The sequence below is a fragment of the Plectropomus leopardus genome, chromosome 20, assembly GCF_008729295.1.
Source record: "Plectropomus leopardus isolate mb chromosome 20, YSFRI_Pleo_2.0, whole genome shotgun sequence".
Classification (NCBI taxonomy): Eukaryota; Metazoa; Chordata; class Actinopteri; order Perciformes; family Serranidae; genus Plectropomus; species Plectropomus leopardus.
The window spans coordinates 8,231,896-8,255,890 of NC_056482.1; the positions used below are offsets into that span (position 1 = coordinate 8,231,896).

The 23,995-nt window shown below is 38.5% G+C and overlaps 1 protein-coding gene across 1 annotated transcript; it reads left to right on the forward strand.

Moving 5' to 3' along the window:
* The first annotated feature begins 376 nt into the window (after window positions 1-376).
* On the forward strand, window positions 377-23,943 carry nup188 (nucleoporin 188). The gene is given in 44 exon segments (XM_042509448.1): window positions 377-416; window positions 1,561-1,615; window positions 1,873-1,946; window positions 2,028-2,112; window positions 2,218-2,298; window positions 2,602-2,646; window positions 2,755-2,847; window positions 2,975-3,094; window positions 3,282-3,431; window positions 3,433-3,494; window positions 4,460-4,574; window positions 4,728-4,928; window positions 5,957-6,037; window positions 6,132-6,224; window positions 7,159-7,278; window positions 7,365-7,491; window positions 7,615-7,773; window positions 8,164-8,290; window positions 8,426-8,513; window positions 9,823-9,899; window positions 9,983-10,097; window positions 10,286-10,406; window positions 10,511-10,577; window positions 11,708-11,833; window positions 11,944-12,184; window positions 12,295-12,501; window positions 12,590-12,759; window positions 12,873-12,942; window positions 13,026-13,093; window positions 13,205-13,400; window positions 14,419-14,496; window positions 14,618-14,703; window positions 16,027-16,172; window positions 16,271-16,449; window positions 16,719-16,919; window positions 18,590-18,682; window positions 18,783-18,935; window positions 22,062-22,199; window positions 22,306-22,380; window positions 22,573-22,788; window positions 22,948-23,079; window positions 23,161-23,234; window positions 23,330-23,459; window positions 23,671-23,943. Coding segments are annotated over 44 exon segments (5,241 nt in total). The 5' UTR covers window positions 377-390; the 3' UTR covers window positions 23,851-23,943.
* Window positions 23,944-23,995: the final 52 nt, after the last annotated feature.

Below are 23,995 nucleotides of genomic sequence, written 5' to 3' on the forward strand. Positions count from 1 at the left end.
AATGGGCAGAAAATAGAAATATTCAAGTGAAGTACAAATGCTTTTCATTGTATACTTGAGCCATTGCACTAAACATAACTGATTCAGAACATGTAAATCACATACGTTAGCATACACGAAAAATATAATTATGCTGGATTATAAAAGTAGAGAAAACAGTTGAAACCGATGCTTTAATTAAAAAAAATATATATAGTTATGGAAGAATTTAGTCCGAGACTAACATTTGATTTAGAGAAGCGTTTGAAAATCAGTCAGGGGTACATGAATCTTTTTTAAAAAATTTCCACAAGATGGCAGTGATGAGCCAATCAGGGCACCAACGACGAAGAAGGCACCTCCGCCGGAAATGACGTCATCACACAAACAACCAATCACACGGCAACGAAGATGGCGGACTCGGAGTTGAGTGTCAGGTGAGCAGATGGCATCAAACTTCAGCAAAAGTCTACGTTTTAAGTCGTTTTTCGAAAGTATTTACCTGCGAGGTGACATTTCTGCACAACGTCTGTCTTTATCGCTCCCTTTCGGCAGTAACGTCTGTGTTTGAAAGCGTCCGTTGAGCTGTTAGCACCACGCTAAGTTAGCTTAGCCGTGCTAGCAGTTGAATATTTGAATGGCGGTGTGTCAGCCGCATGACAACAACAGCGTCTGTGAAGCTGAAAAGTGTATCTCTAATTATGAAAGACGGAGAAGAGCAAGCGCTCATGTTTCTAAATCCAGTGCGCCACTAGTAGCTCCAATAATCGACGGTGTTATGTTGTGTCGAAGATGTTCACGCTGGTATAGAAACATATTTGGTATGTTAGCTAAGATCGTTTAGATATAAACATTTCATTTCGCATATGCACCGGCTATATTTAAACTTTGGGGAGGGAATCATGAGCTTTGATTCGGCTCAGTGGAGGGACATTCAACTTTATATGGTTTTGTTTTGTATTTATTTTAACTATTCTCATAACACCAGAACCTTCAAGTGAGTTTAAAGGCATGTTTTCCGTAAACATCTCCAATATCCCACCACTTACCCTAGCCAGAGGCTGAGAAATATAGTAATATATGGTGGAGGAAGGGCCATGCATTTTCACTGAGGTTAAGGGACAATAATTGTATCTCTGGGTAGGGTCCTGATATACTTTTTAAAAGAAAGACTAAAAGACAGTATCGTAATTATGAACATGTTGAGGTTCCCACATTACATCAACTCTCTGTCTCAGTGTATAAACTGCTTCACAGCTTCTTCATACAAAGTTGAAAAAGTATTTGTTGAATAAAATTATGAGAAAAAATGTTTCTTTTTGTCTTCTCCAGCTAAATAGCTTACAGAGCAAAATATTTTAACACTGATACAAAAGAACATAATTTTTCCATAAATGATATGGAAGAATCACCAATAATTGACAATTTTATATCATTGTGTACCCTCAAATTGTCCACCGTTAATCTGCCTTTTAGCTCAAAATGTGTTTTTTGCAAGTGAATGAACTGATAGCTACTGTCCTGTATGATAAATACACAATCAATTATCATTATGCTAAGTTATACCAATTGTTCTCTTAGGAGCTGTCGAGAATTGTGGACCATTTTGTTGGGAAGATCTGCACTGCGAGAGCCGGTAAGTCTTTTTGCGACATATGCCATATGAGTATGCAGCAACCACAACAGTGTAGAAGTTGAATCAGCGTTTATGATGTCTTCAGGGTGTTAAACAGTCTCAGCAATACTAGAATCACAGAAATATGAATATTTGTCAATTACTTTATCATGTCGCTTGAAAAAAAAAGTTTGTTGTCTACTCACAGCATATTGTTTTTTAATATCGTACAGTAATGATTTTCCTTCTTCTTATTGTGGATTTTTTTATGTGCATAGGCTCAGATAGAGGCAGAGCTTGACAGACACTGGGACAGACTGCACCAAGGACTCAATTACTATAAACCTCCCAGGTAAATATAATGTATAATGATATACAATCCAGTACTTTCTATCACAACAAAAAGGGTAATTGTCAATATTACATTTTCTAGCTCTTCCTCTGCTGCGAAAGTGAAGGATAACAAAGATGTCGCACAGCCCTTGAAGGATTTTGGTCTGAGGATCAGTAAATTGTTGGTAAGAGTTAAAATGTCTTTCATTGTAAAAGATGTGATTCTGTGTCTGCATTCGGTGGTGCATTCCATAATTTCATAATGATTTAATGCTTCTATAATGTTACAGGGTCTTGATGAGCAACAGAGTGTGCAGCTTTTACAATGCTACCTACAGGAGGACTACAGAGGAACCCGTGATTCGTTGAAGGTGTCTCTTCCTACTTGGAGTTTTTTATGGTTGCTTTAGTCGTGTCTGAAATCTTGGCGTAATTATGCAGCATATAAAGGCCCCTGCAGTATGCAGTTTTTTTTATGAAAAAAAAAAAGAAAAATATTAAATGTGCCACCTAGTTGGTATGTTTTAGTGGTATTGTTTTTATGTTGGATTTAGTTCTGCAGTCACCTTTGCAACAGATTAAAGTCAGCATATTTCATAAGGAGCAAAATAAAAGATTGTAAGAAGATATTATGAAAGGTATTCAGATGGACGCTAACAGTGTCTTTCACACAGGTTGTTCTCAAGGATGAGCGACAAAGCCAGGCACTGCTGCTGAAGGTCAGTACAGACATCTGCAGCCATTTAAACTGGCTGTATCGTTCATTTGATTCATCTTGATAGTCACTTGAATACATATATCGTATGGCTGTGTGTGTGTATTCACAGGTGGCAGACTATTATTACGAGGAGCGCATGTGTCTGCTCAGATGCGTCCTACTCTTGCTGACGTACTTTCAGGATGAGCGACATCCCTACAGGGTGAGAAGCTCCTGGTTTTGGGTCATCCAGATGAATGGAAAACACAGCTTTATTTGTGCATTTCTCACTAAAATATGTTTATGTTGTTGCTTAAAATAACTCTGGGTGTGTGTTTGTTTTTGGTCAGGCTGAGTACTGTAACTGTGTCAATAAACTGGAGAAGGACCTGGTAAGCAAATACCAGTCGCAATTTGAGAACCTCTTCAAAGCAGAAGCACCAACATGGGAAACTCACGGAAACCTCATGGTGATCATTTGTTTTCTATATGTTTGATTTACCTCGTCAATGCCATAATACTGTAAAATATAACCCAAATCGAATGTAAATATCACATATTACCCACATTTTTTTTCTGATTAACTCAACAGTCATGTCTACTTAATGTTTCAGTCTGTCCATTAAAGGATGTAACATAATTTTCTTTTATTTTCAGACGGAGAGGCAGGTGTCTCTGTGGTTCCTGCAGTGTCTGAGAGAACAGTCTCTGCTGCTGGAGATCATCTTTCTGTATTACGCCTACTTTGAGATGAGCCCCTCTGACTTGCTGAGCTTCACCAAGATGTTCAAGGAGCAAGGCTTTGGTTTTGCGGCAGACCAACAGACACCTAGTGGACAAGAGCATGGACGCACTTGTCGACCGCATCGGGTAAGAGCATGTCGTAAAGTTTGTGTGTAATGTGATATTCATACATTTAAAGCAGGGGTAGGTAACCTGCAGCTCTTTGGCTCCTCTCCAGTGGCACCCTGTGGCTTTGCCAAAAAATTAAATGGGAATGATTGCATGGATACGGTTATTTTAGTAACATTTTAATTTTTATTGTAGTTGCCCTAAAATTACTCTTATGTTGTTCAATTGTATCATGTATCCTATGCATGATGAAAATAACTTTTTAAACAATTTGTCAACTAACGTGAGTCATACATCTATGACTGGCCTCCTTTTCCTCTAAATTTTGACCAAACAAATGTGGCAGCTCATCTCAATTCTTTCATAGCTCGGCTAGCTATGGATTTCAAGTCCAAAATTAAACTGTGCGTGAACATATTTGTTTGCTCTCACTGCCAACACTGCAAAGTTAATTTGTCATTTTTTTTAAAAAAGAACAAAATCTCTATTTGACAGTAAAGGTTGGTGATCCCTGGTTTAAAGTGAATGTCTGTAAAAACTTAAAAAAATGAGCTTAATACACTTCCACTTAAGCACACAGAAAGCACGGTTTGTGACAGCTAAACAAATGCTCAGCCACTAAGATATACTTTTATTTCATCTTTTACACATAAGCATGTAACATAAGCCAATGTTCTTTGTAGAGATTTCTTAAATTTGTTCTTAATTTATTCATATGTTCATAATTAATGACCAAGATATTTACTGAATGGGACAATTACAACTGGAAATTAAACTTGTTGGTGTACCTGTTGTGAAGGCATTTCTACATGATCTCAAACATTTGTTATTTCTGTACTGCAATTTCTTGTTATTTTTTGGTGAAATATAGAGCAATAAACGACATCTGCAACGAGCATTTTTCAGCTGATAAATCAAGGAACTTCCATAATATTTGTTCTTCTTCTCATCTTCAATGTCTTGTATGTTTCTTTGGCCTGCAGATATTTGAGCTCTCTTATTCTGGTTGAGGGAATGGACATCGACTTCCTGCACAAGTGTGCCCTGGAAGATTGTACAGAGCAGCATCAGTTCTCCAGTTCTCCTGACGTCATCAAGGTTTGACTTGAATCTCTCAATGCAGCAATAAAAAAACATTCTGTGATGTAACAATATAGCAATGTTACTCAACCATACAGAGTGTCAACTGTGCATATAGAATAAAAGACCAGACAGACATCCAAACCTCCGTATTTCCTCTGTTCCTTTCAGGAGATGGATCAGCTGCTGTTGACATTTGGTGACATCCCTCATCACGCACCGGTGCTGCTGGCCTGGGTCCTGCTGAGACACACTTTGCGACCAGACGAGTCCAGCCCCGTGATCAGGAGGATAGGCAACACGGCCCTGCAGCTGGGGGTGTTTAAGTACATTTCAACCATGCTGAAGGGCCTGGGAGTCTCAGGGAATAATGTAAGAGAACTTAAACACACATTTGGGTCAGGTTTAAGTTTTTAGGAAGGAGGAAAAGCAAAAAACTACTGCATAATAATATATGCAGTATATTATTATATGTTGGTTGGTTGTGTGGTTTTGAAAAGTATATTACTTTTCAAAACCACACAACCAACATTACAAAGTGCTTTACACATGAAATCACAAGAAAACACACACACACACACACACACACACACACACACACACACACACACAGGAGTAGACATGTAGGAACAATGAATAATCAAAAACTGTAATTACAAACTAAAGGGAAAATGTAAAAGCAATGATGGTGAATTGAAAACAAGTGAAAAAGTGCAGTGCAAGACTGAAAGAAAAACTGGCCTCTCCCTTCTTAATGATTACTGTCTTTAATCTACATTATTTAATATCTGCTGATACCAAGTCCCACTCCAATACTTGTATTTTCTCAGATAATACAGCAGCACAGAACATACTTAAAGTAGCTACTTTAAAGTTTGTAAAATTAATTAAATTATATGCTAGACAATTTAATAGCCCAGCATTAATTAAGAAATCCCTGAAACTTAGCTGTTGCCCTTATTTATTTGTGTTTTTAATAGAAGCATGAAATAATAATGTCTAAAATAATAATTGATATCTTTTTCCTTTTTGACCTCATTATAGCCCAATTAGCAGATCCCTATCAGAAATGCTGGATTGCCCCTGATGCCAATCTCTGACATCGGATTGGGACGTCCACACTTTTCACAGCTACTAAAAGTGATCAGCGATTGTCTGGTTTTTCTCTACCAGCAAGGCGCTTTTAAGGCAAAAGCAATCACAGATGGCCTCAGACCTAAATTAGTCTGTAATGATATAGCTAGAATGAAAACCATCTGGCTGTACGGAAACATGCTGATTAGTCAGAAACTGAGATAAATCAGACTTCTGGTTTTACAATCATGTCCCTCAATGTCTGTTTTTAACTGTTTAACTCCATTAAATTGTGTCTTTTGCTCTTAAACTCTTTTTCTCCTTAGTGCACAGCAAGCACAGCAAAGATGTGTGTCTACGGTCTTCTCTCATTTGTCATCACTTCTTTTGAAGAGGAAAGTTTACAGGTATATATCCAGATTTTACACGTTTAATGTTCCTTGCACACGTTCATATTTGCAATCTGTATTGTTAACTAGCTCATCTTAATGAATGTGACAGACTGGCGGCATGGCGACACAGTGCTCTCACCTGATTGATGCTGCCTGTGAAGTCCTCTCTGCTCCCAGCCTGGCTGAAGTCTTTTGGGAAATGGTGAGAAGAGAAGGTCCTTTAGAGATAAATTTGGATAAAAACAAGGGATGTTACTTTTTCTGTCCTGATACTGATACCTGGGCTTTGGGTAACGTCTGTTACAGAGTACGGATCTCGAACCAGTGTTTAATTAATAAGCCACTGTGTAGAAGTGATTTAGATCATTCTTTTATATGTACAGAAACATTAGGCTTAACTTAAACATTCCTTTCCTAACTTTGTAAATAAAAATATAACAAATAAATACATACATTTAAATTTTAAATACCTCCAAACAGCCGACATTGTTGTTCAGGCTTACTGCAGATCCTTAATAAGTCTTTAAAGGCATTGAATGCATCAATCTAAAAAAAATATGGCCTTAATTGATATTAAGATGTCTTAAATTAGTCTTTCCAAAGCCTTAAAAATGCTACAACATTGTAAGTGCAATTTTATTATTTATTTTTTTCAGATGTTGCAATGTAAAATCTCAAATTAATAGGTAACTAATAGGTAAAAATATTAATAATTTACCAAATGCTTCTATTACATATTATTTCATATTTAGGAAAATGTTCTCTACCCTTAAGTAACTGTTGTGGGTTTGGATTTTTTTTCTTCAATATTTTTATTTGTAAAGTGGTCTGAAATTTTAGTCTGAGTGGCATTAATATAGTCTTAAAAACCACTTACCTTAAGCTGTAGGGACCCTGGTTGTTGGTCAGGGTTCCTTAGCTATGTGTCCCTCTGTATTTCTTGTATGTGTAATCAGCCATAAACAAAGAATTTAATTGAGCAGATCTGCCCCATTGTCACCAATATCCAATCCAGCTATTTGAGTCAGTATCAGCCCAAATATCAGATATCAGTGTTGGAACAGTGCATCCCTTATAAAACAAAACATTGTTAACTGTTGATAATCTTTCCTGTTTATCTCATAAAAAATTTCCAGAAGCCGAACATGGGATTGGGAATGATCTTGGACAGTGCAGTCGGCATGTTTCCTCACAAGATCGGACCACTCCTGCAGCTTCTAACTGCACTTCTGTCAAACAAGTCGACTGTTAAGAAGGTAAATTTCACGCATACACAATCACATCAACACACTCAACTTTTCCTTTATGGGTTTAAGAATGTCTTTTTTTTTATCTTTGACAGGTGTACAACTTTTTGGATAAGATGTCCTTCTACACCCAAGTTTACAAACATAAGCCCAATGACATCGTCTCCAAGGATGACGAGACACTGTGGAGGAGACAAACACCAAAACTCCTCTACCCTCTCGGTTAGTTTTTTTTTTTAACAGATACAAAAGTCAGGGTGTAGAGTATGATTATTGAAGACTTTCATTTTCCATGATTCTCTTGTGTAACATTCGCTCACTGTAACATTTCGTCTCAACCTTCAGGCACGGGACAGACTAACCTGTGGATGCCACAGGGAGTGCTGGGCCAGGTGATGATTGGAGGCGAGCAGGGCTACGTGGTTCGCTGGGACTACTCCTACAGCTCCTGGACTCTCTTCACCTGTGAGGTGGAGATGCTGCTTCATGTTGTTTCAACTGCAGGTACATGATACATATTCATATATACCAATAAGCAGATTGTTATACCTTTTTAAAAGATTAGACTGTCAAAATTTTTGTTTTGTCCCCTTAAAGGACCACAACTAACAATGTGTCTAAATACCACTACTTTCAGACATCCCCAGTCTGTCTGCAATTTAGTCACTTGTTGGGATACAATAAATTGAAAATATCAGTTGTAATTTATCTAAACTGTTTTCTTTCATTGCTCAACAGCCTAAAAGACCATGAAGTATTTGCTTTATTATATAAAAAATGAACTCCACTAAACAAATGTTTAGTTTAGGTTTTTTATCTTGTCAGTTGACATATTTTTTGATACCACTCATTATTTCAGCATTATTAATTTACCTGTGCCTTTCCTTTTCCCAGATGTTATAGCTCACTGTGCGCGTGTGAAGCCCATCCTGGATCTGGTCCATAAGATCATAAGCACAGACTGGACTGTGTCGGATTGCCTGTTGCCTCTCACGTCACGCATCTACATGTTGCTGCAGAGGTAAACTAGCTTCAAAGGGACACTTATCAGATTCTTCAAGTGTGTTTGTTATTTTGTGCTTCCTATTTGAGATGATCTTGATTAGAAATTGAGAATGAATTTCTCTTGTCACGTTGTGTTGTTACCATCTGTTAGGTTGACGTCAGTCATCAACCCTCCAGTGGACGTGATCGCCTCCTGTGTGAACTGCCTCTCTGTACTGGCTGCCAGGATGCCAGGGAAGGTGGGTTTGCTGAGTACTTCCAGTTTGTAGTAAAAGCCATTTGGCCTCATGCATGAATCATTTGTATGCACAGATTTTATCATAAATTGTGCGTGCAAACAATTGAAGAACTTTTGTGGCATTCATCCACACTTGACTACTTCCCAGTTGTTTTTAGGTAAGATCAAAATTTAAGAGTGCCCTAGACCACAGGAAAGCCAGTATGCAAAAAAGCCAACTTTTGTTTTGTACTGTGACATATTAATAATGTTGATTTAAGTAAAGCAATGTACTTAATGAAAACACAGAAGAAAAAATCTCTACCATTATTTATTAATTTAAAGGGAAACACCAACTAAATTAAGAATTTCAATATGTTATCTAGAAAAAAATACCTGTGAACATGAGCTGCTCTCTCTTAAAGCCAGAAACCAGAGTAGTAAGACTTAAAAGTGATGTCATCTGGTATAAACTCTAGAGCTGCTCCATTGACAGTGAATGGGAGACTGATTTTGTTGAGCCACAGAATATTTGTTTACTTTTTTTTTTATACCCAAATGAGTTTCTTCTATATTGTTCTGAAACAAAAAAAAAACCCCATATATTCAGAGCGTTCCCTGGGTGCTTTTAGTTTCATCTGTAACATTTTACCAAATCACTGTCTGTGGAGCAGCTCCAGACTTTATATCCTCTGATATTACAACTTTATTTTTTTAGTACTCTAGCTTTTGAATTTGGGAGAATTATTCAATTCCATCGATATTTTTGGGCTGTCAGACCATAGAACTGACATGTATGAAAATGGGTGTAGTTCCTCTTTAATAATTGGTATTGTTTACACTTACACAGTAAAGATGATGAGCTCTAGCTTAAATGAAAATGTCCCCACACACACACGCCTGCCCATGAGCAAACACTTGGGTGTGTATGTGGTTGGGTTAAGGTGCTGCCAGACTTTTGGCATTTGTTGTAATATGAAAGAAATTTCATGATGCATTATTATCTTTTGACATAAATCCAACTTTTGATTCAAGTGATCAGGGCTATCTGCTACTACCGTGATTTACGTCCCCAATAAAAAGCTTTCAGACCCATCTAAGTCTGTCTAAGGCCCTGTGCCAAGTTCAAAATAACCTGGCCACTTTTCAAATTTAAGATCAAATGCAATCAATAAATATGCTGAGGTCGATTCGAACAGACTGTTAGCGCGTGTTTCATAATGTAGGATTTTTGTGAGAAAATATATGAGAAAAATCAGAAAACATGATTGAATGAGGGTCATTATTCTTGAATGAAACACCAGCCCGTCTATTGTTATTTTCATCCTCAGGTGTGGTCCAGTCTGCACCACACAGGTTTCCTCCCCTTTGCCTCCAACCCTCTGACCAGCATGTCTCAGTGTGTAAGGTAAAGTAAAAGCTCACAGTGCTGCTGATCAACGGTTAACTTGCCTGGGAAAAAAAAGGTAAAAGTCTGTGTCTTTTTTGTAGTGCTGAAGGGATGAAGGCAGGAAACTATGGCAACCTGCTGGTCCAGATTGAGCAGCCCAGGGGGGAGTACGCCGTGACCATCGCCTTCCTTCGTCTGATTACAACCCTGGTCAAGGTAACAGTTTTTCCTAAATGAGATAAACACAATTCTTTGCTTGCTAACATTGTGTAGTAGCAGCTGAACAGTGACATTTAATATAAAGTAAAGGAGAAAATGTTATTTTTTTAATCTATAAATGTGGTGTCCTGCAGCTATACTGTACATTATATCTCTAACTTTCTCTCTGTGTTGGTTAATTTCAGGGTCAGCTTGGCAGCACTCAGAACAAAGGCCTGATCCCCTGCGTGCTGCTGGTGTTAAAGGAGATGCTGCCCACTTACCATAAGTGGCGTTACAACACCTATGGAGTCAGAGAGAGGATAGGTAAGGCCGCAAGTCTGAAATGACAGTTGGAGTAAGTTTCTTTATTCCAGACTTAAGAATTAAAGGAAATCTAAATTAACCCTGGCTGCTCTGTGCTGCTGCAGGATGTCTTATTTTGGAGCTGATCCATGCCATTCTCAATCTGAGTCCAGAGGGAGAGGACCAGGGCAGGTGAGGATACCTCTGTTGGGATTCAAGTGTCTTAACTGTGTCACCTGCACATTTTTATGAAAATTAAGTCAGATGAACATTTGAATATGGTGTGTGGGATAATAGCTGTAAACATATCCAAACCTGAATTGACAATTGTTCATTTAGAAGTTAACCACTCTGTGATTTTCACTTCACAGTTATATGTTTGAAATTCTTTTCAGTGTTTCACATTTACTTCTACATTTTTAACAGAAGTCCTCCCTCCCAATCATTACTTATTACCCACTTTCAGTGTGTGGTGTGTATTTTTCTGTAGAGACTCAGCTCTCTGCTTGTGTGTTGTTTTTTTAAATGCAGTAAGGAACTGTGGAACGTACAGTTTGTCACCTTTGTATTTATACAAGCAATTGCACTGATGGATAAACAAGTCTGTTCATATGGAAATTATTTAGTGATCATCTTGTGAGGTCACATACACAATCCATCTTTCCCAGTACTGCAGGACTTTATCAGTCCGTAAATTTAATGAATAAGTTATTCTTTCCATCTTTTAAATAGTGACAATATCCATTCAGTCAGTCTTTCTTGGAGGTGTGGCCTGTAACCATTTTCGTGTTCTGCCTGTATTTTTCTTAATTACGCTTTGGCACAGGCAATAGCCGTGGCCGGAGGCATTATGGTTTGGATTATTACTACGTCCAATTCTTGTGAACACGATACCTGTTTCTAGCCATAATTCAAGAATTAATACTTTTTTATGACAAAATTTCACATAAATGTCTAATAGGATAAGATGATGAAGCGTTGACATCTTATACCCAAAAAGTCTAAGGTCAGCTTCACTGTGAAATCATAATGTTCTGAGAAAAGTTAGTTGAAAGAAAATTAATTTGCATCAGTTTTTAACAACTAACCCACTGTCTTTTTTCAAAACATGAAAACATTTTTTGTTTTTGGTTTGACTGTCTCAAATATGACAATTTACTGCATTAATATAAATATGAGGTAGTAAATTAAAACAGTATTTGTAGCCTTTGGACTGTTGGTTGGACAAAATAAGACACTGATTGTTAGCTGCCTCTCTGATTTATTACTTGACAGGCTTTTGGTTATTTGCTAAGTTGCTAATTTATTCCTTTGTGTTGCAGCACTCCCACCCTGCAGTCTCTGTGTATCTACAGCCTGGCAAACACTGAGGCTGGACAGGCAGTCGTTAACATCATGGGAGTTGGAGTCGACACCATAGATGTGGTCCTGGCTGCCCAACCCAGCAGGTTAGTAGAGGAGTGTTCATGTCTGATTTATCTGATGTTTTCAGAAAAAAAACCTCCGTAGTTTTGACGTTTAATAATTATATATTTTCTGTTTCTCTGATGCTGACCAGCTGTGGCTCCGAGGGTCCCGGTCAGATTCTGATTCAAACAGTGAAGCTGGCTTTCTCTGTCACCAACAACGTCATCCGTTTGAAGCCGCCGTCTGACGTTGTGTCCCCTCTTGAGCAAGCCCTGACACAACATGGCGGCCATGGCAACAATCTCATAGTTGTCTTGGCCAAGTATATTTACCACAAACATGACCCAGCGTTGCCTCGCCTGGCAATCCAGCTGCTCAAAAGGCTCGCCACAGTAAGGACCTCCACTCTATGCCTACAGAATTTGCAGAAATTGTTGTATGTGTTTGATTTGTTTGTGTTTGTTTTGTTTTTTACAATGTTCAACTTATATTTTGTCTGTAGGTGGCTCCCATGTCAGTCTACGCTTGCCTTGGCAACGACGCAGCAGCCATCCGGGATGCGTTCCTCACTCGGCTGCAGAGCAAGACAGAAGACATGAGGATCAAAGTCATGATCTTGGAGTTCCTCACTGTTGCTGTGGAAACCCAGCCTGGCCTCATTGAGCTTTTCCTCAACCTGGAAGTCAAAGATGGAAAGGAGGGTTCAAAGGTATAAACTGCGGAGATATGTGCAACAATAAAAAAAAATGTGTAATTGTCTTTCTGTTCTAAATATGTACATATATTTTTACTTGTAGGAGTTTCTGCTTGGTGAGTGGAGCTGTCTCCATGTGGTGTTGGACCTGATTGACTCCAAACAGCAGGGGAAATATTGGTGTCCCCCGCTGCTCCACCGAGCGGCTCTGGCCTTCCTCCTTGCCCTGTGGCAGGATCGCAGAGATAGCGCCATTTCCGTCTTACGTACAAAGTAAGCGCCTTATCTCAGACAAAATGACTTTGACCAGGAATAACATATGCAGCTGGATGTTTTGAAAGACTGAATAGTGAAGTTTGATAAATATATCGCTGCTCTTCACACAGAGAAAGATTTTGGGAAAATTTGACAACGCCTCTCTTTGGAACCCTCACACCACCTTCAGACACCACAGAGGTATCTTTCTCTTTTATACACTGCTTTAATGATTGTAATTGGATATCGAGTACACTAACTCATGAACTGTATCTTACCCTCAGCCTTGCGTTCTGGAGACTTGTGCTTTTGTCATGAAAATCATCGGCCTGGAGATCTACTACGTTGTAAGGTAATTTCAATCCCTAATATGATAAAAGTGATCACATTTTTGTCACTTTCATTTGCACATAATAGATTGAATCTCTTGTAATTGATGTTTTTTGTGTCTTTGCTGTTACAGTGGTTCCTTGGAGCAGTCTCTGAAGGATGGGCTTCAGAAGTTTTCCAATGCTCGTCGATATGAGTACTGGTCCCAGTATGTCAAGTCTCTGGTGTGCCACGTCGCGGAGATGGAGGAGGAAGGCATATGTTCCTTTCCTGAGACCCAGATGTTGATCTCTGCCTGGCGAATGCTGCTGATTCTTTCCACAACCCACGTATGTTACAGCAGACACAGTCATGGCTGTAGTGGTTTAGGTGTTGATGTTTAGGTCCGTCGAGGTTTTGGTCAATCAAAACTTCACCTAATGACATGTTAACAAGGCATGTCAGAAATCAAATTTTTTTAAATAATATATTCAGTCTTGTTAATTGAAATGAGACTGAGCGCAATTCAGGGTTTCCCCACACAGTGGTTTGTTTGTGGCGTTCAGCCATGATATAAACTGGACTATTAATTTGGAGTGATGTTGGAGTATGTATACAGTTCTGTACTTCAGAGCTCCACACTTGTTGAGCGCAGAGCATACTCTGGGCACAGATGGAGCAGCAGAACGCCAGCCACAGTGAAAGTGAAATTTAACTGTTCATTAATCGATATAGCAATGGAACAGTTTTATTTCTTAGCATATCAGGGTTCTCAATTAAGTGTTATCCATTGCTTTTCCAAACAACTCCAGATGAAACTGACTGCATTCTCATGGAAAATGTGCACCCCAGGGCCCAGTGCTGGGTCTAAAAGTTTGCTTTCACTCGCCTCTACAGCAGCTACTCCTCTAATGTAATCCATTATTCTTATCTGATCAGTCTTGTGAGTCAAACTAAACGAAAGAAACTGCTGCTGAGGAGGGTAAAAAAGAAAAAACTCACAAGAAGCTTGTGTTCACAGAATCGCAAAAACCTCCAAAACAAAAGGGACACACATACAAAATAGTTTTCTGAAGTAAAATCACTGCCAATTACTGCCTCTGTCCCCCTAAAATCAAAACTTTTTTTTTTGTGGTGTTTCTTTCGTGTTTGTGTGGATTATGCCCCATATGTAATGACAAGATGTCAGGGTGGTAATGACCAAGCATCTTTTCTAAAATCTCAAACTATCCATTTATTTATTTATGCTAAAGTTGTTTGAGTGTCTTGCACCTTTCATAAGCCTGTGAAAATCAGTAATGTTTTTGCTCAAAACTTTCACTCGCTGCAGATAAATTTAATGCTGATTGGTATATTTTTTGTTTCCAGTCTGATGTGATGCAGCTAACGGAGGACTCGACTAAACTGAAGCTTTTCATGGACGTCCTGGATGGGACCAAAGCTGCTGTAAGTCATCATAGCGTAACATATTTTCCTGTAATTTATGTCTTCTCATTTCATTGTTCTTCTTCTTTTCCATTTCTCCTTATATCATCAGTTTTACTTCATAATTCTTTGTCTTCTTCAGTTGACTACACCCATGTCGGTGCCTTGTCTTCGTCTTGGATCCATGATGGCTACTCTACTGCTTGTCCTCCTCAAACAGTGGAAAAGGTGTGTATTAATACATTTAACAGACAGAGATAATGTTTTTTTTAAATCTCTTCCACTCCACCCTCCCTACCAAGGACCCATTTTTGTCAAAATGTTTGGCTTAAGTTTGGTTTTTTGTGTCTTAAATATGTATTAAACATGTGTTTCAGTCAGGTGCCTGTTCAGATTTTGCTGAATTATGTTTATCAGATGTTGCAGCAGTTTTTGGGTCGACACTATTTGTTTACAAGGATTGATGGCTAGATTGAAGCATTTTTTAACCACCTAAGAATTAATATAAAAAAGGGTAAAAAAAAAAAATGCCTCTAAAATACCACTTTAACACACCAAGACCCTGAGAAATGACCACAGAAAAATCTGTGTTGTGATTTAGGATGAAATCTTATGATATTTGATGCTTTTTTTTGTTTGTTTGTTTTTTTGGGGGGGCGATTAGATGGCAAGCACTTCTGTTCTGAAAACTGCTGAGAAACCCCTAATTTTCAATATACCTACGAAAGCATGATTTTCTGAATGTCCAGAGTTTCTAGTTTGTGGTTGTAAAGTTTCCTAATGCAATGATTATTCAAGAGGTCACAGGAGGTCATTTTATACTGTGGGGTAGAGTTTATAAAATGGTTGAACTACAAAAATGGCTACTGTGGGGACTATCATCACCTCACATGAATAATATTTTTTCAGCTTTCCAATCATGTCCAAATTATGCAATTCCAATATTGTTTGAGTACCTTAGTGTGCAAAAATATTCAAATACAACAGGCAAAAAGAACCTATTTCTACTCCATGAGAAAACTGCATGGGATTAACACAAAGTGGGCATGGGGGGACTCATGGGTACCCACAGAACCCATTTTCATTCAATAATTTTGAGGTGAGAGGTTGAGGGACCCCTGTGAAGATGGACGAGCCAGTTTTGAGCATGATTTAACCCCTTCAAGCTAGCATGACTTGGTTGGTTAGATCGAAAACTGAAACTTTCAACATCATACACAACAAGTTCCCTGCAACTTTTTTTATAAAGTCAAGTGAAACTTTAACTATATTAATTATATATAAAAATAGCTCCCTGAGATTTTACAAAGTTCCTCACGTTTTGACACTTTCTTTGCACTTATTAACTAATTATTTGATTTTATCAGCGATCATTAAAATAAAACACTGATACAGATAATTGGTAAAACGTCAAATATCAGCTCCAATAGCCAGCCAGGCCGATAATCTGTTTGACCCTACATTTGATATACCTGACTTCCTTTATGTCTTTAAAACTTTATGTCTTAAAAGCTCTAAGTAAACTCTGCTGTGACCCCCTTCTGTCTCCAGTGTGGTAGCAACAGCTCCCGACATCCTGTCTCCCCTCTCCCTGATCCTGGAGAGTGTCCTGCAAGCTGACCAGCAGATGATGGAGAGGACCAAAGCCAAAATCCTCTCTGCCCTCATTTCTGTGCTGCAGATTCAGGGACTCAACGGTAAGAGCCGTGTGTGTCTTTTGTTGTCTTGAGTTGGAATATGATGTGGCAGCACTCTGAAGTTCAAACTTTTTTCTTTTTTTTTTTTTGTCAACTAGGTGGTGATATTTCCCAGCTGCCCCAGCTGTTGCTTTCTGTGTGTGAGACAGTGAAAGACGAGGCCCTGGTGCTCATTGACAACACTCGACACATGAGCCAGATGGGAGACACTGTGGAGGACGAGGACAGCATGGAGACAGACTCTTTCCGCGGCCCACAGAAGGACCAAAGAGATGGGGTGAGCTGTGGCAGGAATGATGGACATACGTTTTGCTAATAGGGTTTTTTTCACACTTAAAATGTAGATGTTTTCATTCTGGACCACTCCTTCCAAAGAAGCCAAAAAGTCAGTCTCACTGAAGCGTCATTCAACATTCAGAGTCAGTCTTTCTAAATGTCCACGCTTATTTAACAGTAAAGCACACTGTTGAGGCAGCATTGGCTATTTTAGCGTGTACACAGTAACATTTTAAATCAAGCATAAGTTAATTTCACATCATTTTTCAGGTGTGTGTGCTAGCACTACACTTGGCGAAGGAGCTGTGTCGCACCGATGAGGATGGCGAGCACTGGGTCTCAGTGATGAGGAAGGTTCCTGTCCTCCCCTCGGTGCTTAGCGCTGTTGAGCTCAGCCTGCGATCCAAACACAACCTCTACTTCACTGAGGCTGCACTTCACCTGCTCCTCACGCTGGCCCGCACGCCTCAGGTAAACACAAAAATATTTTTCCACTGTGATATTTACAAGATCTTGTACATATGTATTTTTTTTTTTTTTCCTGTAAATGCTGTGAGAAAAGACCAAAACCAACAATGCGTCACTCAGTCTTGAAATAAGTGCGTTTACATCGAACCATTTATGAGGCTTATCCTGGTTCTGGTTACATTTGGGATATGATGTTTACATGAGCAGAGACATGGGGTTATAAATATTTCCAATGTACATGAAAAATATGAGTTACCTGGTTACTGATTGCTGCGGTATTTTTGTGCAGAAAAAAAAAAACTATGGCAGATGAGAGCGACAAGAAATGTTAAACACTACACGGTACATTTACTACCACTTGACAACTTCTAATTTCTTCTCTGCTGCATTGGCCAACCGCTGTCTGCTCTGAGCCCAACACACGACACATTTACTCACAAAACGTTATTCTTAAGAGGCAGCTATGCCACACTGTCTTCCCCACTGGTGCCAGCATGGCACTATCACGTCATTGGACAGATACACAGCTTCATTCGTTACCGAAAGAAAAAAATAGGTTTTATCACTCCAGAAAAGAGATACCGTCGCTGCCGCCGCTATTTGTATATTGATTTGTATATCTGTTACGTCATTTGCCACAGGTAGCTGTCAGCTTGCATAAACCAGGTTAAGCTGTATACATGCAACAGTATCCCTTTTTTCAGAGTATTCCAGGTAATATATTGAGGTTTGCTACAAAAGGGATGTGGTGTTTTACATGTTCAGACACGTGAAAAGGATACTCCAAAAACCAGATCAGTGACGGGTAATTCACGTCCATGTAAACGCACTCAAATGATTTTAGCTTCCCCGCCCTCTTTCTGGCTCTCTGTAGCCTGTTTGACGATTCTATTTTATGCTTTGAAAATATGCTGGTAATATATAGTGTTATTTCTGAAAAGGCTGAGAAATTTTCCAAAAAAAAGCTTGACAGTAGTTTTAAGCAATTGTTTCTGAAACGGGGGTGAATAGTGCATTTGTTTCGGGTTTTTGTCAGCTGCAAATTTGGTGCTGTAATCTGCTGCAGCATACAGTGTATGAAAATAAAAGAACATGTCACGCAATACAGGTGGATCATTAAAGGGATAGTTCACCCAAAAAAAAATCAAAATTCAATCATTATTTACTTAACCTCATGACGATGGAAAAGTCTGGTTAAGTTTTATAGTCCACAAAACAGTGTTGAAGGTTCACGGGGAAAAAGCGTTGCACTTATCTCCCAAACAATTGAAGGAGGTGGTGAGTGGGATTTAAACATTAAATTTATTTTTTTTTTTAAAAATTAAACCACAAAATGTCTTGTCTGAAGTTATCCAAGTGTCCTGAAGCCCTGATGTGCAACATTGTTTTGAAAAACGTGACTGGTGGAATGTTTTTAGCCTTATTGTAGCCTGTAGTCTGTAACTCCGAGTGTGGGAGCCACATTCCCATATGCACGCTCGCGCAAGACTAATAAGAGCTTGCGGTATTTGCACGCTGCTGTTTACATTATTATTATTATGATGGTTATTATTAGTATTATTATCATTATTATTGATTTTTGCATGGGGATTAACAAAAAGGAAAATCTAGAATATGTATAGCCTCATCCTGTACTGTATTTAAATTGAGGGTGTCTTTATTTTTTCCTCTAGGGGGCAGCAGCTGTAGCTGGAGCAGGAGTGATCCAGACGATCTGCCTTCCTCTGCTGAGTGTCTATGAGGTGTCATCAAATGGAGCGTCACAGGTGATAAGAATGACATTTTATTGACCACGATATAGAAACATAGCACATAGCATTGCATTAACATGATACAATAACATATTGTGTCTATGTCTCTGTGCAGAGTTTCTCCCGGAAGTCCCAGGACTCCGCCTGCTGGCCGGGGGTCTACCGCCTCTGCATGTCTTTAATGGAGAGTCTGCTCAAAACTCTGCGCTACAACTTCATCAACGAAGCCCTGGACTTTGTCGGAGTGCATCAAGAACGCATACTACAGGTATGACTAGAATGAAAGTTGACTTATCGCTTAAAGCTCCCCTTACGCCTCAGTCACATCAAACTGTCAGGTCCTCTGTGTCTGGGGCAAAAAGTTGCACTTGAAAACGCCACAAAGTGTTTAGCTAAAGGCTAACAAGCATGCAATTTCTGTGCCTGAGTGAGAATGAATATCTCTCCAAACCAGCAGACGGTGGTAGTCTTTATTTGTCATTAAAAAAGTGGAACCGAAAGACAGACAGGACGGATTTAACAAGCTAGTTAGCCTGTTAGCACGTCTACAATTCAACCTGATGTTAAAAGAACAGCAGATATTTACTGTTTGCATATAAACGATGACACAACTATGTTATTATACTGTGACTTAATTTTTGCTTTTTTAGATGACTTTTAATGCTATGCTATGACTATTTATGCCCCTTTTATGTTATTTTTGACAACACACTTCACTATGAACTGTTCATCCGACTTTGGACGGCGACTATTTCATGTTGTTTTAGATGACATACTGAAGTATGACTTTTATGACCTTTTAATGCTGTTTTTGATGACAAACTGTTCTATGTGTACTTAATGTTATTTTCAACGACATACTACACTATGACTTATATCTGCTACTTTGTATATACTATGCTTTGAATTTTTCAATGCTATTTTGAAAGACATACCATAATATGACTTCTATGCTATTTCAAAATACATGCTGTAGTATGACTTTTTTATGCTCTTTTTCACAGTGCGCAGTACTATTGTTTTTATTTTTTTTTTTTTGACAATTTTTTCGTTGTCATTGTTGACACACTATGACTTGCTTACTTTTTTACACTTTTTTGAAAGAGATATTATACTATGATCAGATAAATGAACAGATAAATGCTGTTTCTGAAGACATACTATAGTATAACTTTTTATTGCTATTTTAGATGACATACTATATTATGATTTTTTTACGCTATTTTGGACGACATACTAAACTATGACTTTTCTTTGCCATTTTGGACCAAATGCTCTCGTATGACTTTTTTTATGCTCTTTTGGATGACATACTATAATATGGCTTTTTTTAATACTATTTTTGACTTTTATGTACTTTTGGGGCTTTTTTATGCTGTTTTGAATAGTATACGATGACTCTTTTATGCCCTTTTGGATGACATACTATAGTATGACTTCTTAGTGCCATTTTTGACGACATACTATCTTGGACGACATACACTGCTATAGCTTTTTTGAACTATTTTGGATGAATTTGTATACTATACCGGTTTTGAGTTATTTTGGATGACATGTTATACCATAACTTTTTTAAAGATTTTTTTGGGGGCTTTTATGCCTTTAATCGACAGGACAGTGTGAGCGTGAAAGGGGTAGAGAGAGGGTGGGGACATGCAGCAAAGGGCCGCCTCTCTCGCCTCACACCACTTTCTATTCTATGACTTTTTTGGCTGACATACTACAATAACTTTTTTATGCTATTTTGGACGTCATACTGTACTATGACTTTCTTGTGTGATTTCGAAGGACATACTATAGTATGACTTAATGCCCTATTGGGCGACATACTAACTGTAGTATGACTCTTTCATGCAATATTAGAGGACATACTATAGTATTTATGCTTTTTTGGGGTACTTACTATAGTATGACTTTTTGACTTAGTAGGACATACTATAGGATGACCTATTTATGCTATTTAGGCTGACATATTTCCTGTTATTTTTTCTGCAATTTTAGACGACATACTATAGTATGACTATTTTATGCTATTTTGGACAACAACCTATAGTATGACTTTTAAGTTTGGGAGACATATTGTACTTTGACTTTTTATGCAGTTTTGGATGAAATACTATGGCATTTTGAATGACATATTTTCGTATGACATTTTTATTTAAATTTGGATAACATACTATAGTATGACTTTTTTGTGAGATTTTGAACGACATACTAGAACAGACTTTTTTATGTTTGCTATAATTTTGTTTTTTATTAACAGAAGCTCAAATTATAGTACAGTTATGGATGATATACTATGCTGTTTCAGAATACAAATATGACTTTTTTGTTATCCCTTTTTGGATGACATCATAGGATGGCTTTTTAATGCTATTTTGGATGACTTAGTATACTATGACCTTTTATGCTATTTTGGTTGACATACTATACAATGGCTTTTTTATGCTAATTTGGATGGCTACTTTGAAGGACATATTACTCTATAACATTTTCAGGTTATTTTTGACAACAAACAGCAGTATGACTGTTTTCCCCTTTTGGATGACATATTATAATGTGACTTTTTAATGCAGTTTTGGACGACATACTGTACCATGACTTTTTATATGTAATTTTTAGAGACATATGATACTTTGACTTATTGTGCCATTTTGGATGACATACTATAGTTGGACTTTTTGTTGCTATTTTGGATGACATGCTATACTATGACTTATTTATTCTATTTCTGATGACATACTATAGTATGACTTTTTGTGAGACTTTGAACGACATACTATAACTATAACTTATTTATGTTTGCAGTGATTTTATTTTTTATTTACAGACGCTCAAATTATAGTACAGTTATGGATGATATACTATGCTGTTTTAGAATACAAGTATAACTATTTTTTTTAGCCCGTTTTGGACGACATATTATAGGATGGCTTTTTGATGCTATTTCGGACGAAGATGTATAGTATGACTTTGTGCTATTTTGAACAACATATGATTCTATGACTTTGTTATGCCATTTTAGACATATTACTTTTTCATGGTATTTTGGACAACATACAATAATATGACTTTTTTTTTGCCATTTTGGATAACATGCTATACTATGACTGTTTTATGCTGTTTTGGAAAATATTCTGTACTATGACTTATTCTGTTTTGGAAGACATACTATGAGTTTTTTTCTCTATGCAATATGTTAAAAGAAAAAGCACATTTGATGCAAGGCAGCAAAAAGTAAGCAGTAATAAAATATTTTAATTATAATATAAAAATGTATGGTAAAAAAGGGATATACATTTATTCACAACAGTCTTCAGGTTCTTTTGTATGGTGGAAATGGGGATGTTCCTTGTAGACCGTAGCATCGCTGATCCTTTTCTGTTCCACTCAGTGTCTGAATGCAGTGCGAACAGTGCAGAGCCTGGCGTGTTTGGACGAAGCAGATCACACCGTCGGTTTCCTGCTGCAGCTCTCGAGCTTCTGTAAAGAGTGGCAGTTTCACCTGCCCAAACTGCTCAGGGATGTACAGGTAAATCCAGAGGAAAGCTCCACTTCAGCAGAGAGAACACCACAGCTCCACTGCAGCGCTGACACTTCAGTATTCAGTCAGTATGTTTGTCTTCTCCTCCCTGCAGGTAAACCTTTGTTACCTGTGCCAGACCTGCACGTATCTGCTCCACAGCAAGAAGATGCTTCATCACTACCTCCAGGTCAGAAACCAAGGCAACTTCTGCCTTCGTACGCCGTCATAAGTGTGACTTACACCGAGTGTCTTGCATGTAAAGAAATGTGATCGTAAGCAGCCAGGAAAACTTTGCTAGCAAAAAAAAAACAGTAAAAATGTTTAAAGGTGCTAATTAATTCAGATAAATAATGGGTTTGTTTGTTTATGATGTTTTCAGGCTAAAAATGGCGAAGCGTTACCCCCTGGTCCCCTTCCTAGGACACAGCGGGTCCCCCAAACCCCGTCTAAAGAGGCAGCAGGTGGAGGGGAGAGAGAGGAGGCTGAGCAGAAGGCCCTGCTGGCTGTGCAGTGCAGTCTTCTGAAGATCCTCAGCAAAACACTGGCAACTCTGCAGCACTTCACTCCAGACTGCTGCCAAATCCTCTTGGACCAGGTCAGTCTGCCTTTTCTGCTCCAGTGGTCCTCCAAAATGAGTTTTTTTTATCAGGTTTTTGTTTTAGCATATTTCCATGAGCATTATCAAAAGAAACTGTTCATATATTTGCATAAAAGAGCGTAAAATGCTGATTTGTGTTTTCGGCCCTTGTGTCAGAGTATGGACTTGGCAGAGTATCGAACCTTGTTTGTGCTGAGCTTCACAACTCCGGCATTTGACCCTGATGTGGCTCCTTCGTTTGGGACCCTGCTGGCCACCATCAACGTGGCCCTGAGCATGTTGAGCGAGGTAGTTTTCAGTGTTATAAAACCTTCAGCTTCAATCAGCCTTCATCAGATCCCTGACTGTTTCTGTGCCTTTTGTTTATAGATGGAGAAGAAGAAAGAGCCAGTTTCCTTAAGCATCGTGTCACTGGCCTCATCAGAGGAGATCCAAGCTCTGAAGTGAGTTCTTGCTAAGAGTTAAACAGTAAATTGCATTGTTTTTTTGTTTTGGTTTGGGGTTTTTTAAACTGAGAGCACGTGTTTGTGTCCTTCAGGTCACTGCTGATGTTTACCATGGAGAACTGTTTCTACGTGCTGATCTCTCAGGCTGTTCGGTGTCTCAAAGATCCCTCCATCCTCCCTCGAGACAAACAGAGGCTCAAACAGGAGCTCAGCTCTGAACTGGTGAGACCTAACATCTCTCATACCCGTCATCTGGCACTAACCAACTTAACTAAGTAATAATGAACTATGGGAGTTTCTTTTTAATAGTTTTGTCATTCTATAAGCAAACTGTACTATGATTTTTGAAATATTTCAGTGTGTGCATACGTTGACATTTTTATTATTTGAAAATAACGCTGGCCCTATCCTGTTACTTTTTCTGCTCCACCAGAGCACTCTTCTCTCAAGCCTTTCCCGCCACTTCCGCAGGGGCTCTCCATCATCTCCAGCAAGTGGCATCCTCCCCTCCACCCAATCAAAGCCACCCACACCAGGCTCCAAGGCAAGCCATGAAGGTCAGGAACCATTCATCCAGCTCGTTCAGGCCTTTGTCAGACTTGTGCAGAGATAGATTTCCTCTAATACAAACACTTACTGTTGTTTTACGTGGCAAACATTGTTTCTATGCCTCCAGTAGCACCATCAGGAAATAAACCCTTTGTGGTATAATGCCTCATTTTTATGTATTCAGTTATGCAGTAGTGTGAATAGCACAA